We start from the raw sequence: 17,125 nt of genomic DNA on the forward strand, positions 1-17,125 counted from the left end.
TTCCAAAAGACGATGATACACGCACCAATTTTCAAAATGAAAATTTTTTAACAATAAAAAAAATAAATAAAATGATAATAAAAAATTTTTTAATACGTTTTCAATTAGTAAAATATATATTTAGCTGCACATTTAAATTATTAGACAATTATTTATCTATTAAATAAAAACAAAATCGTAATATAAACAGAATTTTATAAATAAAACTAAAACTAAAACCTTTAAGGTCAATTACGAATTTAATTCGGCACAAAAATAACTTAACATAAGCCTTTTATAAAAATTAATAATAAAAAAAAAAAAAAAAAAAAAATCTGATGTATTTTTACTGTATTTTTTCAATTATCAACTACTCTCAAGCCTTAAACCTGTTTTTTTTTTTTTTTTTAAATCAAAATAAATGATAATTATAATGATAATAGTTTGATTGGTTCTAAATTACGACTTAAAAACTAATTTGATAAATTTTAGCCTTTTTTTTTTTTTTATTAGTGTTCGCTCCCTCATTTATCTCGTCGCACCTAAACCTTTTTCTCTTTCTTTTGCATTTTCTGCTTCAATTTTCTCCTTGATTTTTTCAGGATCGATTTCAACTTCTTTTCCGTATTGTAAAAATTTTTCATTTGTTTCCGGCTTGTCGAACACTTCCAAATAACATTTTCGTTTGTAAAGAACTGTGTCGACGTGGGTTCGATGCTTAATTGCTAGTTCTAATGCCCTAATTATATAATTAAATCATAATAATAATAATTTTAAAACTTAAAAATTTATAAAATGCATTTTGTTAAAATTGACAACAATACCTGACCCAATTATGCGAATCCAAATGCAAAGAAATGGCTCGATAGACCATCCCATTCATGAGAAAAATATTTTCGGCTTCTTTTTTATTACCGCACAATAAAGCCAAATGAGCGTTTTGTACCGGACGAAGAGGTAAACGTTTAATATATTGAATATAAGATACTTTATCAAATTCATTTATGGCGGCGTAAGATTCTTCTGCGGTTTGTAGATTTTTCGAACGACACGCCATGCAAGACAAACAAGCCCATAACATTTCTTCCTAGATTTAAATAAAAAATAGTTTTTTAAATTTTTACCAAAAAAAAATTTCAAAATTAAACTCTTTAAAAATTTTTATTCTTACGTTGACAAAACGGCAAATTCGCAATGCGTCATCCCATTTATTCGAAGCGACAAAACCGTGCAAAATTTCACAATATGGAGTAATGGAACAACTCACTAGAGCCCCATCGATTCGCCTCATATTAATTTGATTATTAATAAAACTAATTAAACTTAAACTCCTGCCATATTCACTGCAAAATAATATTTTGAATTTGTTATAGCACATGCTTAAAATTTAAAAATAATTTTAAATTATTTTATAGAGAGAGAGTCATTAAAATAAATTAACCTTAAATCTTTTATCAAAGTGCATTTTCTTAAAATTTGCTTATCAATATATAAAGCAGTAGGAAAAAGCCAAAGAGTCAAAGTGGAATCTTGAAGACCGGCTAACATATTCACTTCCGGATTCCAAGCCAAAGTTTGAATCATAACTCCCAATTTGGATATTTTTCGAAATTCATTTCCGTAAACGTAACAAATATAAATATCTTGATTTCTGTCGATGAATGCAAGCTGCCGCTCCTGAGAATCTTGTGCCTGATTCAAAGCAATACACGAAATTCCCAAAGTGTGTTGAACGGGTGCAAGATTTGTAATCTGACGGGAATTTGAAATATCCAATAAATGTATATCTAAAAAAGTATTCGTGAAAATAAATAAACAAATACTGCCAGATAAATAATAAAAAACAAGTAGTTATCATTATCTCACATTTGTCATCGTTTTGATCCAACAATCCTAACGTTTCAGCACTTAATGTGATACCATTCGAATCAATTGTGTCGGTTTGCAATCCGGGAATTTTCGGAGAACACAAAAATTTACCCTCATAAGAATAAATGTTAATGTGTGACCTTTCGACTAATAAAAAATGTCTGTTTCAAAACATTGGGGTGAATTAAAAAATAATTCAAATATATATATTTTTGAATCGATAATAAAAAATGAAATAAAAAAAAAAATTACTTGTAGCTCATGATAATTAAACTTGCAGATCCTTCTTTCAAATCAAAAATAAAAGGAGTATTCCAATTGGTTGTGCTAAAAACGTGGCATTGATTAGGTGTTGTAACAATCAAATGATTATGTTCTAATGCCATCTTGGCCACACGTTCTGGAAACTCAAGTTTATCCGTTACTTCTGTAAGGACGTCACGAACTAAAATACTTTTTCTACTTGTTAAAATAACTTCAAAGTTTTTCCATTCAATTCTCCTGTAAATATGTTCAAATTATAAAATTAAACTTTTTTAAGTTTTTTGGTGTTGTTTGTAAAGGTAAGAAATTACCTGTCGACAATATGAGCAAAAATGATGTTTCCATTACTGCATGCTCCAGCTAATTGAGTACCATCGGGGGACCAACTTAGGGCATATATGTTACCACTATTCGGTTTGTCAAGAGAGTGAGACCATCCTATTTTATCACACAGTTTTAAAGTATTAAATGATCCAACGGCAAATACCTCACCCCCAGGTGACCAAGATAAACTTGTTACGGGATATTCACAAAGTGCATTTGAATATAATTGCCTACCAAATGAATCCCACACCTTATACTTACAATCCTCTCCCCCGGATACGATTAAATTATTACTTTGATTCCAAGCCACCTTTAAAATTAGCCCTTCGTGAGCTTTCCACTATTAAAAACAAAAAATTAAATTTTTCATTGAAGTCCGGCCAATATTAAAAAAATAAAAATAATGTACTTACTCGTAACGGTCTAGTATTAGGAGCAAGAGGTTTAATAACAAGCATTCTACCCTGAGCCAATAAGACTTGGTTCGAGTCTGGACCCCAAGCCGCAGTATATAGGGGTGTATCATCATGAATTAATGTTGACCGTAACATACCACTGCGAGACCAAATTTTTGCTTGTCCATCTTCTCCCGCTAATGAAACAACGTGTCAATAACATTTTGAATTGTAATTTTTAATCAATTGTATAACTAAAATTTATACCAGTTAAAATTCCAGCCCCATCGTAACTCCATTGTCCAACCAATGCCGCCCCCCTGTGAGCTTCTACACTTTTTTCAAATCTTCCATTTTTATGAATCAAATGAAATTTTCCTGTATTATTAACTTATATTATTACTCTTTTTGCATAATAAAAAAATCTTCTCATTCCAAAATTAACTGCGACATATTATTTACCATCGGCGGACGTAATCAGTAAAAGATCGGAAGACGATTTTCTTCCGACTGATTGAACTTTTGGAAACCAATGCATGTCTGTAGGATAAAAATCCTCAGGCAAATCACATATTTTCATTGCTTCATTCGAATAAGAACTGCATTTCATGAGTACATGATCGTCGCTGCAATTCGATATTTCAAAAAGTTACTTATTGTTTCAAACACAATTTTAATAATTATAATCAATAATTATGATTCTTACCCGCAAGATAAATATCTTCTATATATACACCTACACAGGTGACCGTACTTGATGTTTAACATTTTTTAAAAATGTTGTCTTAAATCTCATCGTAAATAAGACAAATAAAAAAATATGTATTCACAACAATGTTTCCATGGTAACGGAAATTCGTACACAATCTACACGGTATGTAATCACTTGAATGATCTCGATGTAAAATTTAAAAAAAAAATATTTTTATGACAAAACATTCTCAAAATATCATTTATATTAAAAAAAATTTATAAATTTTAAAAATATACTAGCACTGTGTAAAGTCCCGCACAAAAAATATTTTTAACACGTCGCAAAAAAAAATTCAATTGTATTACTTAATTTTTATATAATTATCGATTTGAAATTTTTAAAAATTTTCTATAAAGCTTCGACATTCATTTCTGAAAATTAAACATCATTTCAAATTAATTTGCATCGTTTAGTGAAACTGATAACTACTTAAACAGTATTCAATTACCCTTTTTGGACTTTTCATCTTTTCATGAAACTGCTGTTCATAGAATTGTTAGACCTTTGAATATTGTTTTTGTTAGCTTTAATACGGTCAGCCATTGTATTTCGAGATGTAAGCTGAGAAATTTGTCTCCTGCAAAAAATCAATTAAATCAAAGATTTAAACTAATATCAATGAAAAAACTGTAAAATTAAATTAACTGTAATTAACTGATGAGTGTAAAGTGTAAAAAAAAAAAAACCTCATAAAGTCATCATCATAATTTTCAAGTTTTTCCTCCTCTGCTTCGATTTTTCTATGATGAGCCATACTTTTCTCTCTTTCTTTTTTTCTTATTTTCGCATCTTCCATCATTTCTTTCAATTTTCTTTTTTTTTCTTTTTCAGATAATGGTTTTGATTCTTTGTGAAAATCTGGCTTTACTTTGTTTTCTACTGGTTTTTCATATCTAGGAGGAGTTGAATATTTTTTTTTTGAAATCGGACTAGAACCATCCGGCATCTGAAATTTTCAAGGTAAATTTATTAATTGTGGACAACTTTATAAAATTCTCATTTTAATTTAACTCATTTCAATTAAAAAAAGGAATTAATTAGCAAATGCTAAGCATGATAACATAAAGCGACTAATTAAAATTTAATTTAAAAAAAATTTTTTTCAAATATAAACTTACCATTAATCCATAATTATCAATTTTATTCTTTTCCGTATTCTTATTATTCGATGAATCCGATTTATAGTCATCAGATCTTCCTTTTCTTGCCACTTCATTTTTGTCAATTTTGTTTTTATTCCTTGTTTCATTACAGTCTTTTTTATCATCTTTCACTTTAAAATTATTTGAATTATGTTTTTCTTTATAATTTGTTGAATTTTTATATTTATTATTTACTGTAGTATTATAATCCCTAATTGAAGAAATTGACCTTTTATCTTCTTTTTTTTTTCTAATTTTTTTACTGTTTTTCGAACTATCAGAATCAGAAGAAGTGCTTTCATATTTTCTTTTCCGCGTTTTTTCACTTTTTCTTTTTTTATACTTTTTTTCATATTTTCTATTTTTACAATTTTCAAAATATTCCTCATTACTACTGCTGCTGCTGCTGCTGCTGCTAGAGGCTGAGTCACTGCTTATTGAGCTTTGAGTAGAGGAATCGGAATCATTCAATGAATATTTTTTCTTTTTTTTTTTTTTCTTTAGTGAATTATTTTTACTTTTTTCTCCTGTTAAAGAATCACTAGAAGAGCTTAATGATCTTGGCTTTAAAATAACTTTCAATGCTTTTTGTTTTTCATCATCAGAAAATTTTTTTAACATTTTGGCAATTTTTAAATTTAACTTTTTAACTTTGTTAGATGATTTTTTGTGATTCTTATGAGACTTACTATCTTGATGTTTTTTTAAGAGCTAAAAAATAAAATACAACTTATAAAATAATTTGAAGAAAAAATGAAACATTTTAAAAAATACAATTATTTTTGCAATAAATCACCATTTGCTTTATTTGTTTTAATTTCACTGGATTATTTAAAAGTTGTTTTCTGGCTTCTAATTCTTTTTGCCTGATAGCATACAAAGGATCTTCTAAAATTTTTTTTGCAATGTCAACTTGTTCAGTATTTTCAGTTTTTTGAAGTAATCGCTTAGGAATATTAGCTAAAATTTCAAAAATATATAATTATAATTCATTTATACGTTATTTAAAAGAGAATTTAAAATGAATTTTTAATAAAATGTTGGAATTGAAAAAAAATTATTTACACTGTTCTATATTACTGCCTGAATTTTCTATGTCACCGCCAAAATTTAAAACTTCAAATGATTTGTCTATAGATTTGCCTAATAAATACTCTTCTCTGTTGATGGTATCCAGTGGCCCTTTGTACATCCAGTTAAGTCGTGATTCTGTGGTGGCACTAAATAAGATTCAAAATAAATATTTTCTAAAAACAATGAAATCGAAGTAACGTATTTTCAAAAAAACTTTTAATAATTTACCTTTCATTACCATCATTATTTGTACTCCTCATTTCTTTTAAAAGCTCAGCAACCTTTCTTTTCTCTGTATCGTCCATTACTTCTGATTTATTATGAGTTTAAAACAAAAACAAATTGCAATAATTTATAGTATTAAGAAATTTTTCATGACTGTTGTATGAACGGGCGCAATGTAATAATTCGCAGAATAAGAACTTAACAGGCAACAAGTCGACTTTAAGTCCACAATATTGCAAGTCATTATATTTTATTTAAATTAATTCACAGGTTTTCAAATAATTAATATTTTTTAAATTTTCGCCGTAATTATTTATAAACTTTCTTTTTTTTTTTTACCCATTAAAACGTTTTTTAAATATTGGAGTTGGTGCTTCTAATTCATGCTGTTTGAATTTCTGAACGTAGTTAGTTTATTTTGCAGAGTGACCAGCACAATTATTAAATAGTTTTTATTGTAGATTGCTAAATTTTAGAAATAATGACTGCAGATACTGATATTGAGATGAAAAGCCCCGAGAGTTTAGCCGATAATGAAAATTCTTCAAAAAAGGATACTGATTTGGTGAGCATACAAGATCTCCGCGAGCAAGCTAGGCAAATAGAAAAAACCGTGCAATCTAAAGAACCGAGATTTGCACTTAGGGTATTACGAGCATTACCGAATACCAGAAGAAAGTTAAATCCTTCAGTGTTAAGGGGTGTCATTAATCATTTTTATTCTCACTCAACAAGCGAAAGAGATGCTCTATTATCTTTTGTAGAAGGATCTGGTTCTCCCATGGATATTGACACTCCTGGAAATCAACGCGTCAGAGGTATAAAGAGTCCAACTACTTTATTGCCTGAAGTAGATGCATATATTCACTTATTGGTATTAATAAAACTTTTGGATTCTCAAAAAAATGAACTTGCTGTAAAATGTTCAGATGCTTTAATGACAAAAATAACAGCACAAAACAGAAGAAGCTTAGATTTAATGGCAGCCAAATGTTACTTTTATCATTCACGATCTTACGAGCTCACTAATCAACTTGACAAAATAAGAGGATTTCTTCATAGCAGATTAAGAACTGCTACTCTTAGAAATGACTTTGAGGGCCAAGCTGTATTAATTAATTGCATTCTTCGAAATTACCTTCATTACAATTTATATGATCAAGCTGATAAACTGGTATCAAAATCAGTTTTCCCAGAATCTGCAAGTAATAATGAATGGGCAAGATTTTTATATTATCTTGGATGCATTAAAGCAGCAAGACTAGAATACTCAGCTGCACATAAGCACTTGGTTCAAGCGATGAGAAAAGCTCCTCAAACAGCTGCAGTTGGATTTAGACAAACATGTCAAAAATTAGCTGTTACAGTTGATTTATTATTAGGGGATATTCCCGAGCGACAAATATTTAGGCAAGCAACACTTAGAAAAGCATTAGCTCCTTATTTTCAGCTGACTCAAGCTGTAAGACTTGGAGATCTTCATCATTTTAGCGAAGTTTTAGAAAATTTTAAACCACAGTTTGAAGCAGATCATACATCGACTTTAATTCATAGATTACGTCATAATGTTATAAAAACAGCTATAAGATCAATAGGATTGTCTTATGTTAGAATATCACCAGCTGATATAGCTAAAAAACTAGGGCTAGACTCACCTGAGGATGCAGAATTTATAGTGGCAAAAGCAATTAGAGATGGTGTCATTGAAGCAACCTTAGATCCAGAAACGGGTACAATGAGAAGCAAAGAAACTTGTGACATTTATTGCACAAGAGAACCCCAACTTGCTTTCCATCAAAGAATATCATTTTGTCTTGATCTTCACAATCAAAGTGTAAAAGCGATGAGATACCCTCCAAAATCTTATGGAAAAGATTTAGAATCGGCTGAAGAAAGAAGAGAAAGAGAACAACAAGATTTAGAGCTAGCAAAAGAAATGGCAGAAGAAGATGATGACTTCCCTTGAAAGTCAAAAAGTATTTATAACAAAAAAAAAGAAACTCTTTACAGTGTGAAGTTGATTTTTTGTTTTTTTTTTTAAAAAAACTTATCACTAAAATTATATTATTTACAGTTTAAACTTTACTTTAATTATAATATTTAATAATATTCATTAAAAAAAAATTTTTTTTTTATTCAAGTTTTTTTTATTTTTGGACCTTACTAAAAATTTAAAATAATTTATTTAACTTATATAAAATCATTAAAATATAAATTTATTTTTTTTAAATGACTGAATAATTGAAATTTAATAATAATTTTTTAATTTTGAGTTAGAATGAAGTTTTACGTGACTGTAAACTTTTTAAAAAACTTTTTTTCCCCCCCCCAATTATTTTCTTACCGATATAATTTATACGTTACTATTGTAATGTGAAAATTTCAATATTTTAAAACATATAAAATTTTGGTTTATTGGTTCCTATTTTTTTTTTTTTTTATAAATAACCAAGTCAAAAAATATAATTTTAACTAACTAAATATGTACATAAAAAATTAATTAAACTGCCAAGAAGAGAATTTATATATATATATATATATAAAAATATAAAATTTTTTTAAATTTTCGAAAATTATAAAATACATTTTAATTTTAGTTAGTAATAATAATAATAATAATAAAATTTACAATAAAATGGCATTACCAGTATTTATTAATACAATTTTTTTTATGAAATAAAAATTTAGGACAAAGTTTTTTTTTTTTTTCTTTTTTTTTCTTCTTTTTTTTTTTTTAAATACAATTTTACATAAAATAAACTTTAAATATATATATATATATAAACTTATTTGCACTCAATAGTTCTTCTTTCATTTGTTCATTCACAGTTTATTTTTTTTAACACTTATGGGCACTCTATTAATTAATTAAAATTTCATTTATATATATATTTGTCACTTTTTTTTTTTTTTTTTTTTTTTTTTAATACTTATCTCTTTTCTTAAAATTTCTTTTACTTGCACATCTGCTTATTATTTCAGAAACGTGAACTTTATGATCGAATACTTTCATCATTTGCGTTTTAGCTTCCTGCATTTGATCTTTAATTACTTTACTCCTTTGAATATTACCCTTGAAAAAGAAAATCAATCATAACCATGAACAAAAACAATAATTCATAAAGACTGTAATTCAAAAGACCAAAATTCAAAACATTTTATTACCATAATAAGATCGTTAACTCGATTTACATCTTCTCGATATCTTTGCAAAGACTCCTGTCCATTGCTTGGAGCATGCTGGATAAACGATCCAAAACGTGTGACTCCATTTCGGACTGCAAACCGAACAAAAAATATTTGAATAAATTAAAAAATTTATCAGACGTTTCTTTGTTTTGAATGAAATAGATTTGTAAACTTACTAAATCTTCCATTTGAGTACTCAAATGATATATTTTCCACCCGTTAACCTTTTGAACAACTTGCTTTTGATTGGCCAAATCCGTAACGGTCGGCCGTCTTTCATCTTTAGGCTTTACATCGCTGTATCGTAAAAAGTGATTGTGGCGAGATTTCCAATTATGTTTGTAGCTATGTAACAATGAAACATTAGGCCTTTTCACAACATATACTTTATCAGCCGGCACGTCTTCATCTTCCCTCTCCTTTTTTATCCTTTCGTCGCTAATAAATTCCATTTCGATAGCATCGTTTGCATCATTCCTAAAACAATAATAATACAATTCGTTAAAAGAACAATTTATGGTACACACATCGAGGAGTATTAAAAAAAAAACTAACAATAATTGCTTTCTCGGTTTCTTTCTAGGGCTCATTTCTACAGGTGGCCTATCAACATCTTCATTGAATTCAGTTTTGATGACGGGCATTATGTTCTCTGCTGGATCATCGGGTCCCGGAGAAGAAGTTGCGGAAATAGTGGTTGATCCGTTCGAGGAAGGCCCATGGTCATTCGATTGTTGATTAGTGTCAACATGCAAAGAAGGAGGAGAAGGCGACGCACTTCGACTTACAGATGTTGATGATAAAACAGGAGTTAAATTTTTTGTAGCTTTGGCTGGAGATCTGTAATTCAGTTTACAAAAAAAAAATTTAGTTTTATTTTTTCTTCAAATCGTATAAGTTATTTTTATTTATTTATTTATTTAATACGTACGCTTCATTATCACGCTTTCTTAATATACTAGGACGAGGAGATGAGTTTAATTTAGACACTGAGGTTAGAGGGCTTTCACTGATCATAAGAGTAGAATTCTCACTGGAATAACTAGGCTGAACAGTCACAGCGGCTTGATCGACAATCATAACCGAATTAAATCGCATATGTTGAGGAGCTGCAATCAGGCCTAAAAAGAATTTTTCGTAAAAAATAATTAATGAATTTAAATTTTACAAAAACAAATAAACTTATTAAGTATTTCAAGAATTTTTTTTTCTTTTAAATTTAAAATGAATTCCATTGAACATTTACCATGCCCTGAAATAGTATTAGAACGTAAGCTTCCCGCACTATTCGATGCTTGAGACACAAACGTGTTACTGCCGGGTGTAAAAGGTCTGGCTATAAGGGGTCCTTCTGATGATAACTGTCTGGATACCAAAGGTGTATCAGGAGATAATGGACGTGCTACTAATGGAGCATCGGTTGCAAGTTGGTAACCACTAGGTGCTTCATAAAAATAAGATGCTCCTCCTGGTAAAGTGTACGTCGATAGTGTTGGGGCATTAGTAGAAGCAAGTGATGAAGCTGTGCACACAAGACCTTAAAATTAATTTATAACATTTTTAACTATATTAGAAAAAGTAGTTAAAAAAGAAAGTAAAATCTTACACAATAAAATGTAAAACTTACCAGGTGATGATAAGGTTCTATGAATATATACACTGGAAGAAGGAGGTTGAACTGATTGAGAAGCAGAAACCTCGCTATCGGCAACAGTTGTCGTAGTTCCTGAACTTTGAGGAAATATTTTGGCAATGGAAATCGATTGCGACGCTACTACTGCAACAGGTCTTGTTGTTACTGAAGTTGTAGAAGTGTAACATACTGAAAATTAAAAAAAAAATTAAATTAATTTTGTGCAATTATTCTGATTAAAATTTATTAACATGTAATATAAACCTAAATTTGGTAGGTAATACGTACTTGGCTTACTAGCAACAGTTGTTGTAATAGTAGTTTGAAGAGCATTTTGAGAGGGCTGAGTTATAACTTTAGAAGAAGCTATATTTACAGGAGATTGAGTTATTTGTATCGGTCCATGCAATGCCTGGGTAATTAGCTAAAAATAATTATAACATAAAGATTGGAGAAACTAAAAATTTTTTTTTACATTTTAAAATCTAATAAAAATGAATAAAAAACGTACTTTCTGACCCGTTCCCGTATTATGTATTTGTACAGGTCTACTACCAGTCAAATGATTGGCACCATGAAGTGACTTAGTAGCATTGACCATGATTTGGGGGTGAACTACAATTCCTGTTGATTGACTTGGCGTAGAAGATAATCTTGAAGTTGTTGTGGCGGCAGTAATTTGACTGGTTATTGAAGTAGTAGACCTCGTGGATGGCATCGCCGTTGAGACTGTAAACCTGGTGAGGTTACTGTTAGTTGTCGAAGTCATAACTCTGGTGGTAGTAGGTTGGTGATTGGATACGCCTGTTACAGGCATTCTTGTAGCAGTAGTCATAACAGCAGTTTGAGAACTAATCATTGTGGGTTTTGACGTTGACAGAACTGTAGTGCCTAAAAAGGTGATATTTATTAAACTAATTTTTACAGATTGAAACAAGCATTTTTATTAATTTTACAAACCGGCACTCGCGATTCTGGCGGTGGCTGTCAGTACCGCTGGTTGGGCTCCAACAATTTGTGTACCTATTCTGGCGGGAGTTGCAATAATTGTATTCTGCCCTGCAACCAGTCGTGTTTGTGCTGGTATCACAGATGTTGTTTGAGAAACCGCATTGTTACTTCCTACTCTACTTGATGCAGCAATTACCGTCCCTTGACCGAGAGCTAATAATTACCAAAAAAAAATTCAACTTAGAAATTCAAAGTTTAAAAAAAAAAAAACTTATGTTAAAATTAACTTACCGCTGGGAATGCGTGGTTGGCCGCTTAAAGTCACAGCTTGAGCAGTTCCAGTTGTTACGGTGGGAACCGTGATTCGAGAAGCCAATACAGTACCCGGAGTAGCAGACATTGCAACTCTTTGCGTAGATATTAATGGTGGCTGAGAATTTGAAACATTTAGACGGACTGGAGTAGTTAAAACGGTAGTGGAAGAAACGGCACTCTAAAATAAATATATTTAAAAATTAATAATCTAGACTGTTTTTTAATTTTTTGGCAGCAAAACTTTTAAGTAAATTTTAAATAATAAAATAAAAAAAATTATTTTTAATGAAAAAACTACGGGCTAGAACACAAAATTTAAATGAATTGACCAAAAACTCATTTCTCTGATAATTTACTAATATGTACCTTTAATTTTTAAAAAATTTATTTAAGAAATATTTTTGTTGTAAAAAGAAATAAGATAATAAAAAGTATGATATTAGTATATATAAAATTGGCATATTATCATAATAAAAGATTTGCATTAAATGCCAAGATCATACATACTGCAGAGTAATAACACGGTAATAACTGGTTTAGTAATAATATGGCTTAAAAAACTATCACAAACACTGTAAAATACTAATTACTAAATCAGAGAAAGTAAAGCAGATGGGAAAACATTAACCTGCACAATTGTAGAACCCTGTTTTTGTCCAATAAATCCTGAATTTGTTATAGATGGTGGCCTTAAAGGCAACACCTGAGTGACTGACGGAACTTTTATAGATTTGTCTGTAGATATATGAAGCTGGAAGTAAACCAGTACAAGGCTAAATTTAATAGAAAAGTTTAATTTTTCCAGAAAATGATAGATACAAAAGAATTGATTACTAATTCAAAAATTTCTTTTGACAAGTTTTTAACCTAAGTAATTTAATAAAAAAATCTTGAAATGATGTTTTTTTTAATTTTTTTATACAAATAAGTAAATATACCTGGGTGGCTTGTGTCAGAGTCACTGGCTTTTGTGCAGGTGCGTGCAATAATAAAGGTCTAGGAGCTTCTGTTGTTCTATGAATTTGTTGTTGATTTAGAGGCTTTGATGTTGATACTAATGTTCTTGAAGGAATAGAACAAGCACGAGAAATAGAAGTAATTGGAGAAATACAACGTGGAACAGTAATAACATTATTTGCTGGATTCGATGACCAATTAGACGATTGTTGCATTGGACTTGGAACCCTTGGAGCTGTTGTACTGGGACTAGATGTTCTAACACTGGGCACAAAACTTGTGCCAGTAGTAGGAGCTGAAGACATCCCAACAGGCTGAAGAGTAACAAATGATCTACCTTGATTTTGTCTACTTGTTATATTAGAAACTTGCACGGAACCTGAAAAATAATTCAAAAAAAAAAAAAAAAAATTTAACGTTTTTTAAATTTAAATAAATAAAGTAGTTTAAACAAAAAATGAAAATAATTTACCTCTTGGTACATGGTATGATGTTGTAACATGAGATACAGAAGACACAGCTGTAGCAGGAAGAGGTGGTCTAGTTAAAGACCCCATTACTGAAATATTACTTTCTGCAGATGTAGCAGCTACCCTTGTTACAACTAAAAAAAATAATATATATAAAAAATTGATTTCCTGCAATTCATATAAAATCTTTTTTCCATTCAATAATTTTAAAAGATTTAAAAATTACAAACCTGCTTTTGGAGGTGCAATGCTAGACAAAACAGGAGTAGATGTAAGAGTAGTATTTAAAGCCAATGTTGGCCTAATATTGCCATGTGCAGAAACACTTCTAATTTGGCTGGTGTTTTGCAATAACCTTGCAGAATCAGTTTGAGCCTTTAATGAAACAGCTTTGGTTCCAAAGTCAACAGGAGTTTTTTCAGAGACCTCTGTACCAGGCATGGAAGCAGATTCAATTGAACTCATATTTCACAATTCATTTATCTAAAAAAAAAAAAAATAAATAAAATTATAATCTAAAAAAAAATAAAACAACTTAAGACAATTTTTAAAAAACTTTTAAAAAATACATCAAATTATTTTTTGAGAATCAGTCCTGTGCCTAATAACATTAGCAAATAATGATGAGATCAATATGATTGTCAATTGCATTTACTTTTCGACTATTATTGTATCTATAACTATTATTAATTGATTTATTAAAAAAAAAAAAAAGACAAAAACTACAAATAAAATTAATAATCACGCGAATCAAATAAATTCTCAGAAGTACGTGTTACCATATTCATTGAAGATGAATTGGAGGGGAGAATAATAAATTATAGTTGTTTGAAAGTTTTAAAATTTATAAATTTAAATTAGCTAAAAAGCACAGTACTATATAGTCTGAACAAACAAATTAAGCACTAAAAAACTGATTTAAAGTCGTTTGCATCAAAGCGTTCTTAAATTGTACGTCTCTTGGCACATACAGCTGAGAAGGGTAGTCACTATAATCATTATTCTATCAAAAATCAAACACTTTTCTTTAATTCAATTACATTAAAAATTGTATTTCTTTATAAGACAATATTATTTTAAGTAACCACGATTAATTATTAACTGTACCTGAGATATATATATTTTGATGCCATTACATCTTAACCGAAAATTCCTTCAACACATTAAATGCGTTCAGAAACTACGAAATAGAAAGCGTTCAATTTTTTTGTCGGCATTCTATAAAGAATATCTGCATCGAAGCAAAAACTTGCAACAATACGATTTTACGTCAACTTCGCATTCATTTTGTTTTATGCAGCTGTGACGTCACACACAGCCATTTGTATTTTAAGTCAACTTTAATTTTAAACAACAATTAATTTTAAATAATTTTACATTTACCATGTATTTTTCTTGCAATTATCTAAAAAATAAAAGTTAATTAATCAAAGCAGAAAAAATTAAAAATTAAAAATGAAAATGCGCTTAGACTTTTTTTATTTATTTTACTTTTTTTTTTTATATACTATTTTTTCTGTACACAAGATAAATCTGATTCATACATTATTTGATTTACAAAATATTATGACAATAAAATATTATTTAAAATTAGACAAAAAAAATATATATATATATATGTAAAATTTTCAATGAAATAAATAGTTTAATTTTTTTTCTTATAATTTAAAAAAAAAAAAAAAACACTTGTAATTAATTTACAAACGAAAATTTCCGATTTAATTTTATATATAAATTTTAAATTATAATTATAATTATTGAACTCAATATTTAAAGCAATAAAAAAAAAATGTTGATATTATAGACCTGAATATAAAATATATACTTGTTGTTTAAGAGGAAGCATTTTTAAAAAATATGTTGACAATTAAAAATTTTTATTCTGATCTCAATGTTTTCTGGTGTAACCCTTAATAATTAAATAATAATCTTGCATATATCGATAATTTAACGGTATTTATGCATTTGAACATCAAATGCACTATAACTAGTAATAATAATAATAATAAGTTTTTTTATTATTTTTTTCGACTGATAATCTTAATTATAAAAAATAATTACATCTATTAATTACATACAAATATAACAAAATATTCACATTTGACTTATATATCGTATAATTAAAAAGGTAAAAACAATTGGGATTTGATTATAATAAATTTTGTTCAAATCACTTTTGTTATCGTTTTTTTTCCCCCTTCATAATAATAATAATTATAATAAAAAAAAAAGAGTAAAAATAGAATTATAGAACAATAACGGGGGGAGGGGGGGACTTTTTACCTTAATAAGTATTGAATTTCATTTAAACCATTGCAATTTTGTTAATAAAAAATAAATAATATTATAAATAATACATAAAAATCGTATAAATTTTTATACGATATCATTCATCAATATCATTATCAATCACATTATTTTAATCAAAAAAAAATCTGATTTTATTATTATTATTATTATTATTATTATTATTATATTGTCTTATATTCTTCGATTAAAATTCACATTTTATTTAAATATCTTAGTAATTGTCAATTTTTTTTTTTTTTTTACCAAATTTATTATATTTTTTAAATTTGATATGAATTATTATAACGAATTTTCCGATATTTTCCGATACAAAAAATTTTTTTTTTTTAATGGAGATAACTTTATTTTTTTATTTTTAACACTAATTCAAGGTTTTTAAACTAATTTTTTTTTTTTTTTAATATTTATATATGTATATATGAATTAAACGTATTTTTTTTACAACACATATTGATTAATTTATTAATTTTTACAACAAAAAAAAAAAAAAAAATTGGCAATCTTTTTTTTCTTATTAAATTAAAATCGTCATGACTATTAAATAAATTTCGTTTAATTTTTTTTTAGTCTTTTCATTTTGTGATTTAATTTAATTTAATATAATTAATTTAAAGACTACCCAATCAATTACCCAATTGTTGTTGTTGCTTGAATCAAATAATACCCTCGTTAATAATATAAATAAATAAAAAAAAATGAATTTTTTTAGCCTCATATTAAAATAATAACGATTTGAAAATAATAATAAAAAATTATTAAAAAATAAATTTTAAGTATTTAAATTCAATTTTTTTTTTTTTACAATCAATCAATCACTTTTTTAGCACCTAATTTTCTTCTATTCGTTATTATTTATTTTTATTAATTATTAACACATGAGTATAAATTTATTAAAAGCAAAAAGAAACTGCAAAAAATTATTTTTATAATAAAAATATTTTCCTTTTTTTTTTTGTTTTTTTGTTAAATTTATTTTTAATTAATTTGTTAAATGAAAAACCCAACAATTGCAAAAGACAGAGAAAAAAAAATAAATATACAAATATAAAATATTTAAAAAAAAAAAAATTCCAGTTAAAAAAAAAAATTAAAAACTAAACTGTGTAAGTATAATTAATTTTCTTTTTAAATCCATTTTTTTTTTTTATTTCAACTTACCTATATATATTTAAATTAAATTAAATTAAATTAAATTAAATAATAATAATAATTAAAATTAATTGCAATGGTCAGTGATTAACTATTATTTACCACCACTATATTATCAAGCTTGC

General features: G+C 27.7%; 4 protein-coding genes across 4 annotated transcripts; 1 reads left to right on the forward strand and 3 right to left on the reverse strand.

The window, feature by feature from the left end:
• Positions 1-507: 507 nt before the first annotated feature.
• Positions 508-3,599, reverse strand: Phum_PHUM163720 (uncharacterized protein; the record flags this gene model as incomplete). Its single annotated transcript, XM_002424883.1, has 11 exons — positions 508-674; positions 796-1,066; positions 1,151-1,322; positions 1,421-1,766; positions 1,846-2,009; positions 2,101-2,349; positions 2,424-2,776; positions 2,850-3,028; positions 3,099-3,209; positions 3,294-3,457; positions 3,538-3,599. The coding sequence occupies 11 exons, from the start codon at positions 3,597-3,599 to the stop codon at positions 508-510; spliced, it is 2,238 nt and encodes a 745-aa protein (XP_002424928.1).
• A 448-nt stretch (positions 3,600-4,047) lies between these two features.
• Positions 4,048-6,106, reverse strand: Phum_PHUM163730 (ubiquitin-protein ligase BRE1A, putative; the record flags this gene model as incomplete). Its single annotated transcript, XM_002424884.1, has 7 exons — positions 4,048-4,162; positions 4,272-4,531; positions 4,704-4,858; positions 4,991-5,438; positions 5,524-5,687; positions 5,808-5,947; positions 6,030-6,106. 7 exons carry the CDS (start codon positions 6,104-6,106, stop codon positions 4,048-4,050), a joined length of 1,359 nt encoding a protein of 452 aa, XP_002424929.1.
• Positions 6,107-6,409: 303 nt separating this feature from the next.
• Positions 6,410-7,992, forward strand: Phum_PHUM163740 (26S proteasome regulatory subunit S3, putative; the record flags this gene model as incomplete). The annotated part of the gene is made up of 2 exons (XM_002424885.1): positions 6,410-6,437; positions 6,503-7,992. 2 exons carry the CDS (start codon positions 6,410-6,412, stop codon positions 7,990-7,992), a joined length of 1,518 nt encoding a protein of 505 aa, XP_002424930.1.
• An 857-nt stretch (positions 7,993-8,849) lies between these two features.
• Positions 8,850-14,006, reverse strand: Phum_PHUM163750 (sin3a-associated protein sap130, putative; the record flags this gene model as incomplete). Its single annotated transcript, XM_002424886.1, has 16 exons — positions 8,850-8,883; positions 8,957-9,099; positions 9,192-9,304; positions 9,388-9,692; positions 9,771-10,055; positions 10,147-10,336; positions 10,462-10,752; positions 10,843-11,013; positions 11,137-11,272; positions 11,393-11,739; positions 11,809-12,012; positions 12,091-12,292; positions 12,743-12,865; positions 13,077-13,450; positions 13,544-13,675; positions 13,772-14,006. 16 exons carry the CDS (start codon positions 14,004-14,006, stop codon positions 8,850-8,852), a joined length of 3,285 nt encoding a protein of 1,094 aa, XP_002424931.1.
• Positions 14,007-17,125: the final 3,119 nt, after the last annotated feature.

The sequence above is a fragment of the Pediculus humanus genome, genomic scaffold, assembly GCF_000006295.1.
Source record: "Pediculus humanus corporis 1103172107512 genomic scaffold, whole genome shotgun sequence".
NCBI lineage: Eukaryota > Metazoa > Arthropoda > Insecta > Psocodea > Pediculidae > Pediculus > Pediculus humanus.